We start from the raw sequence: 20,944 nt of genomic DNA, 5'->3' as shown, positions 1-20,944 counted from the left end.
CCTCAAAGTGCGTTCCCATCCACTCATGCCAACCAAATCTAACAAACACTCAAGTGATCAGAACCTACAGAAGAAACAGTTAATTGCTACCAAATATATTGGTGCCTCCCTCAAACGTAACCTGTAAGTCTTCTTTTTAAGGAATCATTCAGCAAAGGAGAAACACTGTACTTGAAAAATGTGTGTCATCAATTCCTTCTTTATGGCATTTATGTTGGTTCTCTACACATTTTAAACAATTCCTCAGTTTCTGGCTGTCATTGTGAGCTCTTTAAAGATATCTCTTTGCATCCGAAGTTGAGCACTATAGATGCAGAAGCTACAGTCCATGTAGTTTTTGATTGAGGGTTGCAAAGAAAGTGGCACAGTTAAGGATATTACCATCATTTTACATAGAACAATTGAACAACAAGTGCTCTGCCGACTGCCTTGGCACCCCAGAAGAAGTCAGGGTAAAGGATTTAGAGTGCCCACAGATCTTTCAGTGCTAAAGAAGACCCTGGGTAAAGCTCCTGGTCTTGAGGAAGCAACTTACGTTTTGCTCTTCATAGTACAGACGAATGCCCCTGACTTGAGAAAGGGGATTTTGGTTGCGTTAAACAGCCATTGTCTCCTGCCTGGAGATGTCAACTCACTGATGATTGACAAGACAGTTTATGCCCTTGTCTGAACATTGAAGAAATTCTGTCCCTATTTGTTGGGGTTTACGTTCACTGCCCTGACTGATCACATCTGAGGTGGCTGATTGTCAAGAAAAATTACAACCCGAAATTTCTTTAGTGGTCAATTTCCCGGCAAGATTTAGATGTCACCTTACGGCATAAGGCAGTGATGTCAGACAGAGTGGACCTTTCATGATGAGTAGAGAACTTTGAAAAGTGCCTCTCTACCTGGATCTAATAAAGAGACATTTATGTTAATATGAACTTTCATGAGGGACTAAATGGGTGTTTAAGTCAACAGATAAGAGAAGCAAAGACAAACTTTAAAGTTCCATAAAAGGTTAGTCTGAGAAAATCCCTTTAACTATGTTTTGTAACAAAATCATGTTCTTACTCAACAGGATGGCTTGATCGTGGAAAACATGCATGATGTTCCTTACTCACTTTCCATTGGCCCAGAAGTTACAGCGACTATGGCAGTAACTTGTTCAGCTGTGAGGAGAACGTGTCCCCGTCTGCCGCTAGGCATACAAATACTGTCTTGTGCAAATCAACAAGCAATGGCGGTCGCTCTAGCAGCAGGTAATATATTTTCTTTACATGAGTACACAATTTCATAGCACCAGTCGTAAACATTTTAGACCACAATCTACCCACACTATCACCTCTACAGTAACATGTTGAAGTACTGGAGAAACTCTTCTGGTCTCTTTTATATATACTCGATCTAAAGCTAGTTTGTCCCATTCTGTATTAAGCGAATTGGATATGTAACTTTCTGCTACACAAATACGCCCTTTCCTATTGGTCTACTGACATATATGGTTCGACTTAAAGCTTCTTATGTACATTGTCTTATAGTACACTATTCCCATCTCTGTCCTCTTATGCCTCTTCTGCCCTCCCTTGCCCAAAGTCATTGACCTCCTACTATGCTTACTTGCATGCACCACATCTCTCTGCTCATATTCACATTAGCCACCTAGGGCCTATTTACGATGTTGGTTGGAGTTGCTTTTGACTGACACCATTTTGCGGAGGGAACCACCCAACCTTAGGTCTGCTGTGACCGCACATGGTGCGGTTGCAAACTTCCATTCTTCAATGGGAGCTTGAGCGGCGGGCTGAAACCGCACGCAGCATAGGCTCCAGTTGAACAATGGAAGTTTGTACACATCCCTGCACCGTGCGACAGGCACCTCACGGTGCTTGCCATATGGTGCAGGGATATCGAGGAGGGCATAGGTGCCCACCAGGCTGAAATGCGGAGTGCCAGGGGGGAAGGGAGCCCTGCTAGTGGGCCCCCAAAGTCGGTTTCCGACAGCCAATCGATGTCGGAAAGGCCGACATCGATTGGCTGCCGGAAACTGACATCATAATCTGGACAGCGGAAACACCGTCCTTGAGGGATTATGGTGCAGTTCCAACTGGCTGACATGCTCCTTGAGCCCAACGGAACTGAGTTGAATTCCCCCTCCGGTTTAAACTCCGACCGCCGTCATCCTAATGCGGCGGTCGGAGTTTAAACCTACAAAGTCGGTCGGAAAGCCTCAGAGCAGCAGTAGGAGGCTTTCCGACTGACCTCGTAATTAGGCCCATAATGTCCCATCTGCATAATTGGAGCATATGCTGGTCTACAAATTGGGATGTGTCTGAATGTTTACCCTTCATGGAGTACACAGCTAGAATCTTTGACATTTGGTTGAAATAGATAGCTTATTTCAGAAGGGCTGAAAATCCACAACTTGAAAACTGCAACCCAAACCATTTTACTTTGCCTATGGAACATTAGAATCATCTGCACCACAACCTTGTTAACCACTGACTACTTCAACTACCGCATTTTACTTAACAACTATTAGTAAATCATTGTTCTCCATTAAAGGGAGTGCAACAATTGCTGTTCTCCTTGTGGATTACCCCACCTAAGCCAACACACCATGTACGGCCAACAATGATGGAGACACCAGCTTGTTTTTCGAGAAATTTGCCCAACCACCCGTGCCTCACCTTCTACCCTGCCCATCCATTCCATGGAACACATTGTAAGTACCTTCCTCTCTCTAATTTAAATAAATGCTGCTGATTAACACCACCACCACCCCAGCTCCTACACCAACATCTTGCTCTTCAATCAATCCCTCTTGTGCAACTTCTATCTACTATTCCCAAGTCACTCCTTTTTGTCAATGCTCCCGGCACTCTAGTTCTACGTTTTCAACCTTTTGTTACCTTTCCATTGGCTGCTGTTTTGTTTCCCTTTGCTTCTCATTCTATGTCCGTATGTAAGGCTAGTGTTTGAGTTGTTGATACATTTATAGAAAGCCCGTTCCAAAGTTAAAGGCACTGAATATCGAGGACATATTGGCCTCAAAAGAAGCCAGATGGATTTTTCAGGAGAAGTCCGACCAATTGGGGCTAAATGACCAAATTGAGTGGGGGAGGGCAAGATACTGAATGGCGTATGAAATTTACCATTGGATGATCCTACTCGTTCTGGCCTAAACAGCACTTTTGGTTTACCTCTTGTCTGCTTTGATCAGATCTGTAGGGGTGACACTATGAGTCAGCACTCATCTTTTTTTTAAAGATATTTTTATTAGCTTAACAGAGGAACAAGATGTCCATTCTGTAATGACCGGGTTCATCTGGATCAGAGTGACATTTCGATATGTAAACATAACATAGAAGATAAGTTTAAAAAAAAATATATAAAAGATTAGAGTTGCATCCAACAGTGGTTGAACACAGCACCATCAGATAGGACCCCTTTGAGAACGATAAAAGTGATGTAGTAGGGACTAGAAGTTGATAACCTCAGTAGTTTTTTGGAAAGCTAAGTCACTCTTTTTCCCATTTAAAGATGGAACCCATAGTGGTAAAAGACTGGTATAGAGAACTGCAGGGGCGTGTATACGTAGCAGCCCTCTAAGAATCACTAATGAGTCCTTTGATGAAGAACCCCATGGGGGGTTGTTCTCTCGTTTTCCTCATTCTGATGTCCAGTACACAATCATATATAATAAATTTTGAATAGATTCAGGCATGAGGGGCAACGCTACCTTGAGCGCTAATATGCAATCTCCCCAATCCAAGATGGCGCGTACGAGTTTCGCGCGAGAATGCGGGCGTTCCCAGTATAAAAACGGACACGGGAACAGTACACTCGTGACCGGCGGAGAGAAAGAGCTCCGTGAGGCTTTGGGTGGTAAGGAGGCGTGTTTGAGAAGGAGGGGGCTGTGTGCGAGGCTGACTACTCCATCTGTTTACGATCTCGCTATCTAAATTATGCTGTTTCAATAGCATGACCAGGGTATAACTGTGACCATACCCCTTCAAAAAATGGGGGTGGAAGCATCACAGAATTGAAGCTGGAAGCCATGGGTGATAGATAAAATCCCCTTGTCACAAACAACACACCCCACCTGTAGATAGCTTTCCGGTGTATACATCGGAACTTCCGAGACATCCATAGGCTGGCCAGGCATAGTTAAAAGAAGGGTCTCCCTCATCCCAGCTGTGTGTGGGGGGGGGTGTGCACTATGGGTGATAATACATCGACATGATGAAAGCATATCCTGCCTTCTTAATTTCCAGCGTTAAGGAGTATGTAGAAAAGGTCCTATAAAAGGAGAGGTTTTACTAAAACAATATAAACAAGGGGTTTGATGCATCCGTGTGAGATCTTATATTGCTGATAAGACTATGTGAAGAAGAGAAATTTGATCACATTATAATTGCCCTATCTGTAGATTCGCATTACAGCTGAGTGTCGAACCACCACGAGGACTCACACACGGAGCCTGTGAGTGACCTGTAAGAACGAGCTGGTACGTGAGACCATGGCTCAATAAGGGTAATTGATGGATTCAAATGAGAGATATATCTCCATCCATGTAGAATGGGATGTGAAAGAGTTGAGTGTTGTGTGTCTTTTACTTTTGGCAGTCCCCGAATGAAATTTTAAGCAGTGTCCCCTGCGTGTGCCAAGCGACTGGAGTTGCCCTGACGAAATCGCCACAAACATATTTGGCGATGAAACATGCTGGCACAACATAATGGTATGCACATTAAGCAACCTTTTTAAGTTTTTGAATTGGGTGCACATCTAAGGAAGAATAAAGTTTGAACCTATTGAGGGTGCATCTTCTTCATTTTTTATCTTCACTATTCAGTCGCACTTTGGTATGTGATTTCCTCACCACTTACCTTCACAGTTTTGGTTTATTTTTGTGGACACTTTGTTTATTTATTTTTTGGAGCGTGATGGCAACCAATGATGATAAGACTGGGCAGAGCTGATGAGTACCAATCAGCAGGCTCAATTGATGTTGCGCACGTGAGGTGCCATCTCGTCTCTTTCACATTTTTTTACACATTTTTTCCCATATTTTTTCTTTGATTTGTACTAGAAAAAATACCCGGTGTATTGTACGTGAGTTCCTACACCGTTAGGTTCATTGGGGTGATTGCCAGAAGTAAAACTTTTATTAATTTAAAACTGAAGGTGACTAGCTTGTTGGTGACTACCTCAAATTTAAAAATAGGGGGAGTATAATATACCTAAAACGATAGGATTTGAACCACAGCTCACAATAAATATACCTTCTGAGACCTAGGCCTGTGTTGATAAATACCTCACGGTGCTTGCCATATGGTGCAGGGATATTGAGGAGGGCATAGGTGCCCACCAGGCTGAAATGCGGAGTGCCAGGGGGGAAGGGAGCCCTGCTAGTGGGCCCCCAAAGTCGGTTTCCGACAGCCAATCCATGTCGGAAAGGCCAACATCGATTGGCTGCCGGAAACTGACATCATAATCTGGACAGCGGAAACACCGTCCTTGAGGGATTATGGTGCAGTTCCAACTGGCTGACATGCTCCTTGAGCCCAACTCAACCGAGTTGAATTCCCCCTCCGGTTTAAACTCCGACCGCCGTCATCCTAATGCGGCGGTCGGAGTTTAAACCTACAAAGTCGGTCGGAAAGCCTCAGAGCAGCAGTAGGAGGCTTTCCGACTGACCTCGTAATTAGGCCCATAATGTCCCATCTACATAATTGGAGCATATGCTGGTCTACAAATTGGGATGTGTCTGAATGTTTACCCTTCATGGAGTACACAGCTAGAATCTTTGACATTTGGTTGAAATAGATAGCTTATTTCAGAAGGGCTGAAAATCCACAACTTGAAAACTGCAAACCAAACCATTTTACTTTGCCTATGGAACATTAGAATCATCTGCACCACAACCTTGTTAACCACTGACTACTTCAACTACCGCATTTTACTTAACAACTATTAGTAAATCATGGTTCTCCATTAAAGGGAGTGCAACAATTGCTGTTCTCCTTGTGGATTACCCCACCTAAGCCAACACACCATGTACGGCCAACAATGATGGAGACACCAGCTTGTTTTTCGAGAAATTTGCCCAACCATCCGTGCCTCACCTTCTACCCTGCCCATCCATTCCATGGAACACATTGTAAGTACCTTCCTCTCTCTAATTTAAATAAATGCTGCTGATTAACACCACCACCACCCCAGCTCCTACACCAACATCTTGCTCTTCAATCAATCCCTCTTGTGCAACTTCTATCTACTATTCCCAAGTCACTCCTTTTTGTCAATGCTCCCGGCACTCTAGTTCTACGTTTTCAACCTTTTGTTACCTTTCCATTGGCTGCTGTTTTGTTTCCCTTTGCTTCTCATTCTATGTCCGTATGTAAGGCTAGTGTTTGAGTTGTTGATACATTTATAGAAAGCCCGTTCCAAAGTTAAAGGCACTGAACATGGAGTAGAATTTGGTGGATGGACAATAGAGTGTGTCCAAAATTACAGCATTTCTCTCTTGCGTTGCTTGGGTCCAAGCTTTTCTCTAGCTTGGAGAGGAAGGCAGTCATTAGTAGAGTGCTGCCCCAGGACTAAAAGTCTCTCTGCTACCCTGGAGTACAACTCTACTTTGAAAAGGAGACAGCTCAAAATGGAGATAAGCAGGGCACACGTCGAGGATACATGCAGGTAGACGGCGTCTACCCATTGTTTTTACCCAAAGAAATATGTCGAACTTGACCCGGTGTAATTGTCAGACACATTCAGCAGCGCCTGCACATTCTCTGTTTTTATTCTGAGCAGCAACCTGCAGGCGATGGAGCTGTTATTTTATTTTCAAGTTAGGCCCAAAAAAAGGCAGAGGTTAGGGGGGCATTAGGCCTCCTTTTGATTAAGTATCCTGGCTTGGAGCTATCTGGGGCATCACACCTAGCTGCAAATACAATGATGGAGAATTGAGGGCTTGCAGCTTGTCATTACTTCACAGGTACTTATGAGAGACTTGCTTTTGACTTTGTTCAGTCCCTGTATATAAGACATATGCCTGCACTGTAAAGAATGTCAGATGTGTTGGTCTGTCCCAGTATTTACACAATTTACAATTTAAATACCACCGTTTTTTATTTCTATTATAGCGCTGCTCATCCTAATCCAGGGTGTCGGAGCACTTTACATCACACCTACACATTTTACATTGACAGTAAGCCATGTGTTTGTAAATCAATGTACAGGAAGTGTTACTAAGACAGCAAGGGTTATGGGGAATAGGAGTCACATGTCCTTCGTAGCTCACTCTGCTAAATTTGAAAGATTACAGTTTATGAACTGCAAGTAACAAAAGGATCTCTGTGTTAAAAACAATAACCCACTTACCCGTCTACATAAAATAAGAATCTGTCGTCTGCGTGTCGCATCATGTGCTTTGCGGGAGACATATTAACCATCTATGCTACTTTGATTCAAAACTTGGACTAGACAAAACACAGATCTCTATGGTAAGTGCATTAACCTCCAGAGTTATCTTACCATTATTATTATTCCCTGAGATTTACTGGGAACATAAAGATCTATGCAGCAGGTGCTATAACCACATACGATACTTCAAAATGCAGACTTTGACACCAATTAAGCAGAACAGATTTACTGCCACGTTTCTCCCTGTTGCCAATTTCTTTGTGGCAGAGATTGAAAAAATAAATGTATAAGTTGAGGCCCACATTTTGCGTTGGGGTTACGTCTCTTTTTTGGCACAATTCTGAAGCAAAATCTGATTTGTTAAATGTTGAAATGCACTCAAATATACTCATGATAGACCTGCTACATATATGTGTGAGGTCTTAAGATCTGATGTCACTCCTTGTGATTTCACTTCCTGTGAGGTCATGGGTTGTGAGGCCACTTTCTGTGATGCCACGTGCAATGTCGTGCTCCGTGATGTCACACACTGATGTTACATGCCATTATGTCACTGGCATACTGCATAACTTGGTTAGTGCCCCCACTTCTTTTTTAGGTCGAACCTGTGCAGCACATGCGCTGCTCTGCTAGCCATGCTGTATTGGAGTATGTACTTGAAGCCCTGCCCATATTTGTCATTGGCTTGTGCCATTGTCCTTCATAAATGTTGGCTTCTCATTCGTTATTAGACCTATTAATCCCTCCTTAGTACCTCCTTGTCTTCATTTGTAACCTCCCATGAGGACTGGCCCTTTTACTTCGGTTGTTACACGGTATGTCTTCTTTAGTCTGTAAGCATTATTTTCTTTAATGAGTTTCTCTTACTGCAGGAGGGCAGGAGGGTCTCTTATGCGCAGTTGTGACCACCTGCTGGTTTATTTAACTCAAAGCAAATGGGGAGCTCTTCAGAGGCCATAGGAGACAGTAGGGAACAACTCAGCGATGCCTTCAAGTATTTGGAATGCAATAGGTCTCGCATTTGCGAGAGTTTCAGCTATTGGCATTGTAAATGACAATGCCTTTTATTTATGTTTTAAAAACCAAAACATAAATAAAAGGCATTGTCATTTACAATGCCAGTAGCTCAAACTCACGTAAATGCGAGACATATTGCACTGCAGATGCTTGTTTAGGAATTGTTCCCTGGAGAAAGGCACTGGAACAGTTTACTTGTCAAGAGGGCTATATTTCTGATGAGAGCTGAACAATCAGCTCGCCTACAACCTTCGAACCCTAGGGGCTCCTCAAATCACAGAAGACATGGGCAATGCATGATCAGCTCATGCCAGGACCATGGACAACAGGAGCCTCTTCTGGACTGGTCCTAGCAAACCTGGGTTAAATGTATGTCCCAGAAAACTGTCCACACCTCACAGAGATGTAAAGTTAGGCAGGAAAAGGGTGGGAATTTGAGAGTACACTGCTTGGCAGAACCATTATGGAAACTACAGTGGCTGAAAGCCTGACACCCTTTCACTAAGGGGTGTTTGTACAAAATATCGAGTCCAAAAACATGTGTAAACAATATTTCGTGCCAAGAATATCGAGGGCAAGAATGTTGTGAAGGAAAGTTTTTATAGGTATGTAAAGTTTAACTATACTTAACTCTTCATATATGTACCTTGACGATATTTAAATATATCTCAAGGTACGTTTATGTGGAGTTAAGAATAGCAAATCTAAAAGAATGTGGCACTTACATTGGCACGCACATGGGCAGATCCACGGGGCAGGTTTGCAGTGGCGGAGGCACAGTGGGAAGGTAGGATACTTAATGTGGTCTTGGTGTACCTCCCCCCGATGGGTAAAGAGGCACTGGTGGACCTGGGGAAAATACTGGCCGACCTTCCTATGGGCACACTAATAATGGGAGGGGACTTCAACATGACTACGGACGATAGTAGGGATACCGCACACACACATGGCAGAGTTTGCCACGCCCCTGGGTCTCGTTGATATATGGCGTACACTGCAGCCAGAAGGAGTTCAGTATACTTACTACTCCAACGCTCACAAAAGCTCCTCCTGAATTGATTATTTCTTAACACATTCGGGGTCCATAGGGCACTTTCGTAACCCCCGGGCACTCCAGCGGGGCATCTCGGACCACTCCCCAGTGAGAGTGGAACTTACACATTTCGAGCGCCAACCACATGCTACACTGAGTCTTAGCCCCTGGTTGTTGGCGATCCCAGATATCAAAGAGGAAATGCTTGTACAAACCACTAACTACTTTAAAGAAAATGTAGGATCAATGAACTCTGTGCAGGTAGTGTGACAGGCCTTTAAAGTGGTGGTGAAAGGTCATGCCCTGGCCCTCAAAGTAGGGTATACCAAAAAAAGACAGCAACATCTGGTCCAGATTGAGGGTGAACTCCAACAACTAAAGGACGAAAATAACCATACCCCCTCGGAGGAAGTCAGACACCGCTTGATGCTTAAACAGGAGGAATATAAGATCCTGGTCAGGGAACGGATGCAAGCCAAACACCTCCACACTACACATAGACTGTACAAATTGGGGGACAGAGCGGGTAAACTATTAGCGTGGTGGGAAAGGAGGGAACAGGGTGAGCGGTGGGTGCCCCAGCTGACTCTTGGGGACGGGTCGCGTATCACACATCCAAAGTACGTTGCTAATGCATTTGCGGACCACCTGGAACGAATTTACACCCCATCCACCCCATACACGGCAGAGGACTCTCGCCAACTCCTCGCGGATAGTGACATTCCAACACTATCTGACAGCGATAGGGAAACATTAGATGAAGATTTGACAGACCTCGAAATCCAACAAGCCATGAGTAGGATTCAATCGGGAAAGGCGATCGGGATTCCCATAGAATTCCTAAAATTAGTAGCCACACAGGTGACGCCTCATTTACAGGCAATGTTCGAAGAGAGTTATGAAAAGGGACTCTTACCAGAGGACCAACGACTAGCATCTGTTGTTGTGATCCAAAATCCAGGGAAACCTGCCGACAATTGCAGCTTTTACCGCCCAATCTCCCTGATTAACGCGGAAGCAAAGATCTTAGCAAAAGTCCTGGCCCTACGCCTGGTAAAGGTTATATCATCGCAAGTTCACCCAGATCAATCTGGCTTTATGCCAGGAAGAAACACGGCGCTCAACATTAGACATCTCCACAATGTGCTAGCACGCCGGGAATTCATCGAAGAAGACGCAGTGGTCCTATCCCTAGACGCCTTGATTTCGTTCGATTCTATCGAATGGTCATATTTATTCGAAGTCTTGAGACATATGGGCTTTGGTCCCAAATTTATGGGCTGGGTGAGACTATTGTATACAGATATTCAGGGGCAGGTTTGAGTAAATAATTATACGTCCCGGACTTTCCCATTGAAAAGGGGAACTAGACAGGGCTGCCCTCTCTCCCCCCTAATCTTCTCACTGATGCTGGAGCCCCTGGCCTCCTGGGTCAGACGGGATGTAATGGTGAGAGGGTTGAAATGGGCAGAGGGACATGACGACAGAATATCACTATATGCTGATGCCATCTTTCTCTATCTTGCCTCCCCCTACAGATCCCTCCATGGGGTATTAAATATATTTACGAACTTTGAGAAATACTCCGGTTACGCCATAAATTGGAGCAAATCGATACTGTTCATTCTTAAGGGCCAGGTTCCCCGACTTCCCATGGCCTGCATGGTGGAGATCACCACAGAAGGCTTCCGCTACTTGGGGATCTTTGTAACCCCGGACCCCCAACTCTTCTATGATCGCAATCTCGCTGCCCCCCTGGCTCAGCTGCGTGCCAATGTAAAACACTGGTGATCTCTACCCCTGTCCCTGGTGGGCCGAGCGGCCCTTTTCAAGATGCTAGTCCTCCCTCGGTGCCTATATATCCTTCAAAATTGTCCCCACAGGGTACCAGATGCGTACTTCTCAGGAGTGGAGAGTGAAATCCGGACGCTGCTATGGGATGGGGCTTCCCCTCGTATAGCTATGAACAAGCTGACAAAGGGGTAGTACGATGGGGGCATCGCCCTCCCGGATATTCGCCGTTATTATTGGGCATCGCAGCTAGTGGTGGTGAATCATTTGATCTACCGGTCCCCAGTGGACCCGGCTTACATGCTCGACAAGTACCAAATGGGAAGAGCGGGGTACCTGGAGGCGCTGTACCCTAAGGCCCGGAAAGGACAGTATGTGGGCCCCATAGCCCACACAGTGGCGATATGGCACCAGGCAAATTCCTGTTTAGGTTGGGCAAGGACCCTCACCAAAGCTATGCCACTATGGTGTACCCAAAGACTGGGACTTCTGGGTCGCCATCCCGGGTTCGATAAGTGGGACATCATTGGGATCTCTACTGTAGGGGACCTGGTGAAGAGGGGTGCACTTCTCATATTCGGAGACTTACAGAAAACGTATGACTTGGCCCAAGGGGAGGTGTTTAGATACCTACAAATTAGACACGCCCTTACCACCGTCCTCCCTGATATGATAGGCTTCTCGATGGAACACTGCTCACCAAAGCCATATCGCTAACATATAAAAAACTATGCAACAATCTACCCGATACATTCCACAAACTCCGGGGAAAATGGCAGCCCAACTTAGGGCCCATAGATGACGAAGACTGGCAGGCGGCACTAATGTCACCCAGGGAGGCAGCCATAACCCTCCGGTACCGACCTATTCAACAACATTTTTACATAGATCTTATTTGACTGGAATAACCCTGGCGAGGATAGGTTCTAGGACGACTACACTTTGCCTTCGAGGCTGCCAACAAGACGCAACCTTCTATCACACGATATGGGACTGCCCGGGAGTGAAGCTGCTGTGGGAGGGGGCCACAGGTCACATTCAGGATGCCCTGGGGAAGGAACTCACCCTTACGCCTCGGCTTTGTCTCCTAAATATATGGGAACAAACCGATCTCACAGACATCGAACAACAATTCACGACACTGGGTTACACCTTAGTTAAAGGGAGATAGCGAAGCAATGGGGGTGGCGGACAAGCTTTCACTCAGAATGTGTGTCAGAGAATATGACAAATACATGATAGCAGAAAAAGAGGTGTTCAAAGCGAGAGGGTGCCCTAAGAAATGGAACAGAAAGTGGGGCAAGTGGAATGCTTATCAAGGTGACCTATGTGTTTCCCTGTCAACAGAAATGGAACTGCAACGCACAGAAATGCGACGATTGAATGCACCTAGATTGTAATGGATACCTTGCCCCGATGATTTCTGTGTATCATGAGCTGTACCTGATATCGCTCATATTTGTAAGTGACTTATTAATGTTGAAACTAATAAAAACATTTAAAAACAAAAAATAGCAAATCTATACTTACCTATTTGCACGTACCGTCTCGATAATTTTGATCCTCAATAGTTTTGACACAGGACTCTGTCAGTGAATCCGCTAAAGCCCTATATCCTTTTACAGAGGCCAGGATGGAGCGGAATGCAAAACAGCGAACCCCAAGGTTAGCAGAGACTTAGACGGCTGCGCACATAGCCCTCCACCATCGTAGATTGCCAAAAATATATGGAGCCAAAATGCACTCCACCAAGCACTCTAATTGAAATTTAGACTTCACACCAATCGTTAAACAGATGTGCGCATATACTGTGTGTGCTACATATATATAAGCAAAATACCACAGCTAATAGAGACTTGCAGAATTTTACATAGGACAGGGAACTTTACTTACAGGAGAAAGCACATAAAAAGCCATGTCCCTTCAATCTAGGTCATGGTGTCACCACTGCAGCTTCTTAAAAGCATGGGTTGAAATGGCAGTAACTAATCTCTAAAGGAGGGGTAACATAGGATGCCACCTTGCCCTCAGAACACCGCTGTCATGTCTCCCAGCGTCCACAAGGAGGACATGCACATTATTGTCATGCCTACTGGGGGGTAAAACAACAAATACATGCCAGAAATGTTACAGGAAACAACACTGCACGGCCCTACTGAGCCATGTTGGGCACTTACAGTCCTAACATATTTTTCCAGGGAATATTCTCATGTTGTTCATATGTTGACAATACATGTGAAATAAAACACATGTTCATGACTGGGCTTTTCTGAAATATGAATCTGAAAACCCGTCACCTGATATAGTCAAATCAGATGTATAAGAGTTGAGCGTGCAGTATCTTTTCTGCTTGAAGCCAGCATGTGTTATGAATATATTCCTTCAGATTCAATCAAATGTACTTTCTTTAACAGAAGTTAAAACTATAGTTTACACATTGTCTATAATATAAATTATTTCAACTCTTCATTGTTAGGTCTGGATTTCATCCGTGCAGAGGGCTTTATCTTCTCCCATGTTGCAGATGAAGGCCTTGTCAATGCCTGTGCTGGTGACCTTCTCAGATATCGCAGGCATATTGGAGCAGAACATGTACAGATTTTTGCCGATATTAAAAAGAAACATAGGTAAGTTATTTTTCTATCCCTTTGTCATGCTACAGGATGTACTGCTTAGCCATCAGCCTGTTTCCAAAGAAAAAGTCCCAATAGTGTTAGTTTAAGAACAATTGAAAATATGAAACATAAGAGAAAGGTTCACCCAAATTACCTCAACATTCACAACTTGGATTACCATTGTTTTCTCTTGGACATTAGTGGTCAGAAGTGGAGTTAAAATAGTAAATCAATCCTGTGCGAGTAAGAATAGTAAATCAACCCAGTTCAAATAAAGGTCAGGTCAAATCTTAATGTTTAATAGGACACAACATTGATTGGCATTAAGCGGTCTCAAAAAGTTTTTCTATTTTGTTTATCTTACTGTTGGGGTCGCTGCTGAAGTTCTAGGTTTCTTGATGATACCAACATCCCCAAAAATCCAGAGCTGTTCTGACCATATTAATAGTTTTGTGTTCGCTGGCAGCTGGTGAGGGTGGACTAAATGATTATTCACAGATGCTTTAGTCCCAGCACTAGTGTGGACATTAGAAAGTGTTGTGTAGTTCCTATATACCCTATACAGGATCTGCGCGTTCGGATAACATAAACTGTGGGTTTGGTGGCAGACTGGTTCCGAGCACCCCCACCGGATACGTTAGCCTGTTTGCATTAGCTAGCTCACAGTGCCACTAGAATCTCCTCTTTTGGGGGAGAGAATAGTTTCTGGCAACCTCAGAACGTGACAACCCTGATCCCCCCAGGATCGTGGAAACAATATACTATTTTTCGCTCAGTCACTCGTGCTCACTTATTTTGTCTCAGAGAAACACAGAATAAACAGTCTGGGCGTTTCAATAAGGATTTATTGAACAGTTGTTGTTCTAGTGTAGAATAGATTTACTGTAACAACCATTAGACAGTAGCAGAGATATATGATTAGCTGTATTACGAAAGTAATGGGATGGTACAGGTCTATCATTTTGCAGTAATCATGAATATATACAAGTACATAATATACATGATAATAAGTGCGTACTCCTACGATGCCTCCCTAACTAGATGTACCTAAATGTACCTAGCATCTATGTAGGTGTTATGCCATGAATCCCTCTTGGATCTAGTCAACCCCATTACCTGAGGAGAGAATATGGGACCCCGTCCTGGTCTTGAGTTGGACACCCCGCGAGGGATGTTAGACCACTGCGAACTGGAGTATCTGCATACAGGAACCTCAGGGTCTCTGGTCAGTGTGTCAGCCGGGAAGTCACGGTCTCCTCAATCTCTGTAAGCAAGACATGATGTATATATACCCATAGGTCTCTCCAGGGGTCTTACCTTGCTGTGTTACTGTGTCGGCATAAAGGATGGCGTCGGGCTTGACCTTTAACATAGATAATATACAGGAAATGTTCTTCCTGCTGTGAGTCCTGCTGTGCTTCCAAGAAGCCTCATGCATAATGTATGAGTATCGAACCAGGGAAAAACCCGCGTTCTAAATGCAGTGTCGTATCTAAGTAAAAGGTCAGTGCCTAAGAACCGTTATGTATGTATTGTAGGGAAGAATATAGGTGAAAGGTTGTGATGTTTACCTACACCTATATAAGGTACCTATATGGAATATAACACCCACTCCTCTTCCGACTGGACGACATATGTAACCTATAGCGTACTACTAGCCTAACTAGATATTGGTATGCTCAATGTTCATAAAATATTTGTTTTGTTAAAATGATTAAAACTTCTAAAAACTTCTTAAAAGCTTGAAAAATGTTAAAAGAAAAATATTTGCAAACTATTGCTCTAAAAGTGTCCGTAGTTATAATCCGAACCACTATAAGCATTAGAAAGCCATTTATGCCCAATAAATGAAAGGAATGTCAATGTCAACTTTGTTTCTGAGTTGCAAATTGAGTTTGTTTAAAAAGGGCAAATTTTTTCCCAGCACACGACGAGCCAAAAATGAGTCAAATATTTATGTGTCCTGGCTGGTAGTCGCAACATTTTTGTTGCTTGCTTCTGCAGTAGACGGCCCCTGTAGCACCTCGCAAAGCACGTCAATTCAGCACAGATGATGTTCTACGCTGTCCACAGCCGGTGCTGGGGCAGCCTGTGCACCGGCCAAAGCCTGGGAGTCAGTGGAGGAGCCGGGGTTCATACCAACAGGTGCAGTTACAACCTGTGGTGGCTCAAGGAACGCTGCCAACAACATTGGAATGCGCTGAGGACACTGCAGAACATGGGCCGTTATCAGGTCCAGTAGAGCATTCACGTCCGGTTTCGCACATGATGGGAGTGGCAAACAAAGGTCTAACACGCATTCTTCTCCGCTAAACAGGCATCGGAGGACAGGTAAGATGCAGTCCATCCAGACTGGTCGAAATGACAGGAACCAAGATGCACTTAGTCTTCTCAGGCGAGGCGTGCCTATATGTTGTACCATTCAGTCACCGTATTTCTGCTCCAGGAGCGCTTTTTCCATCTCCTTGGTGACGGGTACGTCCATTGCGTAGCAGATACAAGACAATCAGGACACCTGCTTTTAGAAACAGGATCAGCGGAACACTTCTAAAGATGCTCCCGAATACGGAGTATATGAAGTTTGGTATAACTCCAAGTACCGTCTGAAAGGTGCTTAGAAGTCCAGCACCTATGGTCTTAAATAGATGGACAATGCCAGTCGTATCAGACATGTTAAAGATACGATTTACCATTCCTACGAAATGGAAAGGGCAGTTGGTATTAATAAGCGTCTGTATCTCAGCTGAAGACCTTGCAATCTCGAGTTCAAAAGTCTCCAGAGCGGAGGTTAAAGGCACAGACTTCTGTAAAAGCATGGCTTTCATTCTGCCTAGAGTATCAAACCGTATTAAAGAAACATTCAGTGAAGGCCATAACGGTGCCTCCCTGACTGTATGTCGGTGGAAACAATACTTGCATAGAACAAGTAACCCTGGAGTTCACGGTTCCCAGATATGCGATGCCCGGGAGCATTTCACAGCAGCCTTGACGGTTCAGCATCAAGTAACTCCCATTCAAAAGTATCCCAAACGCTGGAGTAATCACGGCAGCTGGTGCACCCCTCAGATGACAGGACAGGTTTGGCACAGAACCATTACAAGCCCCGTGCAGTAGAATGTCCTGACATATGAGCGATCCGCTTAAAGCGCTCTCACAGTTTGTACCACTGAGAAACACTTCTCGATCCCCACTCCGGCATCGAAATCTGTATGGTAATTCCCAAGATTCTTTAATGTATTCCTTATTCATTTTTTCATATTTTCCTGCCTGCTTTTGTTTGAGGAAATATTGAAACTGAAAAGTAGTGACCGGTAGAGTTATGTGGCCATGGATTAGCCATTCTGTGTGCAGTGATTCTGCCACTGTGAACGGTAATCTATCCTGTTTTTCGATACGCTGCATTGTATATTAAGCTCCCCTTTGTGACATTTCTATCTGTTTATCTGTTAGATTGTATTCAGAAAACAGAGACATATTGTTTATAAAACGCCAAGGCACATAGCCTGCACGCAAAGATTGTAGCGTCCAGCTAACAACCTAATAGAACGTGATTGAGATTGCCTGTGTTGTAATATGGCCATGTCTTGTTCCAGTATGTCTATCGCAGAAGATACAATGTTGCCTAAGGAATATATACTGGAGGTCAATGTAGTTAACCCATTGTCTACCACTGATAGAGATTTCTCTAAGTTAATATCCCGTATTCTTTCTGCGGCCAATTGTTGTGATATTTTCCAAATTTCATTGTAGGCAGCATAAATGCCAGCGTATATGAAACGTTACTAACGTGGTTTCCTGTGGACCTAGTAAAAAAACCCTAAGATCCATATCCTGTGTGGGTAAGGATAAGTGTTGTTTCACTTCTGTGAGTCTTGAGGTTTCTAGCCAATTAAGGCATAACTTCCCAACACTGTAGGATGTCAATACTCCTGGATGTACATAGCGTGGATCTGGCCTATGGATACTAAACCCTTTGATTCTACCCATGAATCTTCCCTGACAACCATTGGTGTCTGTGGGCCAAATCAACCATTTCTTCCAATCAGGATCTGATCTGTTGTATTGTATGATGTCATCTATTGTAATCCCCGTTTGTGATGTTTCGTTATCCTTGGCGTGTGATGGTGTCGGCAGACGAGGTGTGTTCAAGTCTTTATTCTTGGCTAGTCCAAGGCAAGACGCCTGTTGCCCTGTCTCGTTCAAAAACATGAGTTGTAGCGGGAAGAGGCATTCTCTAAATAAAGCTTCTATCCCCTGCACTTGCCATTCTCTAGTACCCAGACTGATTTCAAGTCTATAGTGTCTCTTCATAAGTCGTAACCTTGTTCAGACAACTGGGCAATAAAGTATGCAGAGTAAATCTGTTTGGTGTTTGTTAACATATTTTTCTGTGCCGATGTTGGTGCAACCGTATAATAATATGAGGCTGGGTCAGACATATTAAACCCTGAAAAATATGGAAACTTTTTTGCAAAGGTTTTTGAACTGCCTTTTGGCGGTATTGGGCAATGTTCCCACTGGTGGTATGTGAACACATTTCTACGATTAGCAGATTTATGCAGAAAGTGATGACTATAATGCTGATAACAATACATTGATTAATAATCTGCTGAGCTCTCCAGTGTTTCACTATTAGAAAATGCAGCAGATTTTTCTAAATCAGACACCATGTTATTTACAGTTTCAAAGTGCCAATCATCGGAAAATGTACTTGAGGTAATGATATCACTTAATGATATTTTGAACAAATGTGGAATTTTTAAAATTTCTGTCGGGTCAAATATATCGAAATCAACCTTGTCACAAACTATACCATCAGGTACAGGAACTGCTGTAATGTTCACTGATGACAAGTCCTTTTGTTCTTGATGAGATGATTGATGTGGTTTCAAAATTAAATTCACATTTTGGGCTACAGAGCTTTGCCGAATATATTTTCCAAAAACAAGCATGTTAAAACTATTACTAAGCCTAACCAGAAGAGAAAGAAAAGCACCCCAGTGATTAACCATAGTTCTACCTACTGTTAGACCTGTCAGCCTTAGGGTGGTCTCCCCCTCTATTTTTGATCGTGCCTCATTTTTTCCACCCTCATTTTTATGTTGGACCTAGGTCTCCGGATGCCTTTTCATTGCCAATCAGTGTTAAGGTGCAGGTGCTCCCTTCTCCCAAGATGGCTGCCACAGGCCCCTGCTACTGCAGAGTGGTCTTTCTAGTAGCACCCTAGCTGCCAGGAGCTGGCTGGAACCCCACAACAATGTTGTGACACCAGCCCGCCTTTTTTGTCCCATAGGTAGAATGGGGAAGCTCCTGGAATGTGCTGGAACCTTCTAGAAGGGAGGTGTGGTTTTTACTTTTGCCGCCTTGGATAGAGGTCACCTGACCTAGGGCTACTTAACAGAGGGAGGGAACATTTTCTAGTCAGTTGGCCAGTTGGGGTAAAGCAGACCTGGAGGATCCACGCAGGAGTTTTAGGCGGTAGGGCCTAGCCAGGGACTTATGCCTCTGAAAGTGACAGGACTTAGGTACTGCCTTTTAAGTGAGTGAGGGATCCTGTACAGCCCACTGATCTAGCCCAGTGATAGGAGAACCCAGGGCCCATCTGTTAAACTTGACTAGGAAGGAACTAGTCACCAACTCAGTCCCTAACCCCAAGGAACAGAACCCCCCAAGGGCGCCAGTGACATCTGCGCCGCAAGAACTGAGTGCTGAAACTTCATGCCAGAACTGAATGCTGAAACTTTATGCCAGAACTGAATGCTGAAACTTCAGGCCAGAACTGAATGCTGAAAATTCAGGCCAGAACTGAATGCTGAAACCGGTTGCTGAAACTGCATGACAAAAGTGAATGCTGAAACTTCACGTTACGATTGAATGCTGAACTGCTGGGGATCAACCAGGTACTAGCGCTGTGACCCCTGCGCTCCCTGACCTGGCCTGAGATTCCCTGCATCAATCCACGTTGAGCGCTGAGCGCTCCCGCTAAATTTGACCCACCCCCTTGACGCGGATACCATAGCGGGCTCACCGCCGCGGCCCGGAGGCCGGAAGCTTGCACCATCATCATGTTGAGGCCCGCGGAGAAGCCGGGGCCCCATCGCTGCCATCGCAGCTGCTGTCGGAGGCGTGAGAGGCTGTGACCTGTCCCCCGGCTGCCGAGCGCGTTGATTGCGGGGCCCGGAGCCGTGACGGGCGCCGCTGCAGTGAAGATCCCCCCCAGGACGCCGAGATCGAGGTAACCCCTGGGGGCTGGGAGGTAGCGTGGCCGTGCGGAGGCCTGGGACTCACCCCCCTGCTCCCCGGGAGGCTGGTGGAGGACCCGCTGCGCCCCCTGTCGAGCGGGAGCGGCACCGCACTCTGAGACTCTGGTTCCCCTCCGCGGGATTCCCCCCTGGCATCGGAGACTCCGATTCCCCTCCGTGGGATTGCCCCCCTTGCTGCTAGACTGCCGCGTACAAGGGGACCAAGTGCTTAAGGCCTGATCATTACGAGTAGCGCTGTGTTCTGAAGTTCTGCTCTGAAGTGCCTCATGCTTGATTATCACGAGTAGCGCTGTATTCTTAAGTTCTGCTCTCAATTGCTTAAGGCCTGATTATTACGAGTAGCGCTGTATTCTTAAGTTCTGCTCCGAAATGCTTACGGCCTGATTATTACGAGTAGCGTTATATTCTTAAGTTCTACTCTGAAGTGTGTAATGCTTGATTATTACGAGTAGCGCTGTATACTTAAGTTCTGCTCCGAAGTGTGTAATGTTTAATTATTACGAGTAGCGCTGTGTTCCTAAGCTCTGCTCTGAAGTGCCCAATGCTGGATTATTACGAGTAGCGCTGTGTTCTTGAGTCCTGCCCTGAAGGGCTTAGTGTCTGATTATTACGATTAGCGCTGGATCCTCAAGTTCTGCGCTTAAGCGCTAGTAGTCTTCCATGTGTGGCGCTACGTTTTCCAGCCATATTTCAAAGCGCTGAGCATCGCTAGACACCGCGCAAGGTACCCACGGCAGATTGAAACGCTAGTGGTGGGAGGGGCGCAGCACGCTGGTTAACCGCTGTGTTCACCGTTCCCCCTGGTTCGCCAGGTATTG

General features: G+C 44.8%; 1 protein-coding gene across 4 annotated transcripts in view; it reads left to right on the top strand.

Moving 5' to 3' along the window:
* The window catches only part of LOC146776028 (uncharacterized protein F13E9.13, mitochondrial-like), a 143,134-nt gene that overhangs the window by 31,863 nt on the left and 90,327 nt on the right, over window positions 1–20,944 (top strand). For all 4 annotated transcript variants that reach the window (XM_085638068.1, XM_085638067.1, XM_085638065.1 and 1 more), the window contains exons 4-5: window positions 1,064–1,244; window positions 13,725–13,875. In XM_085638068.1, the coding sequence (XP_085494194.1) occupies window positions 1,064–1,244; window positions 13,725–13,875 (332 nt within the window). The remainder of the gene's footprint in view (window positions 1–1,063; window positions 1,245–13,724; window positions 13,876–20,944) is intronic.

The sequence above is a fragment of the Triturus cristatus genome, chromosome 12 (genome assembly GCF_964204655.1).
Source record: "Triturus cristatus chromosome 12, aTriCri1.1, whole genome shotgun sequence".
Taxonomy (NCBI): domain Eukaryota; kingdom Metazoa; phylum Chordata; class Amphibia; order Caudata; family Salamandridae; genus Triturus; species Triturus cristatus.
Note: the sequence above shows the minus strand (reverse complement) of the source record. Positions and strands in the feature narration are given on the sequence as shown.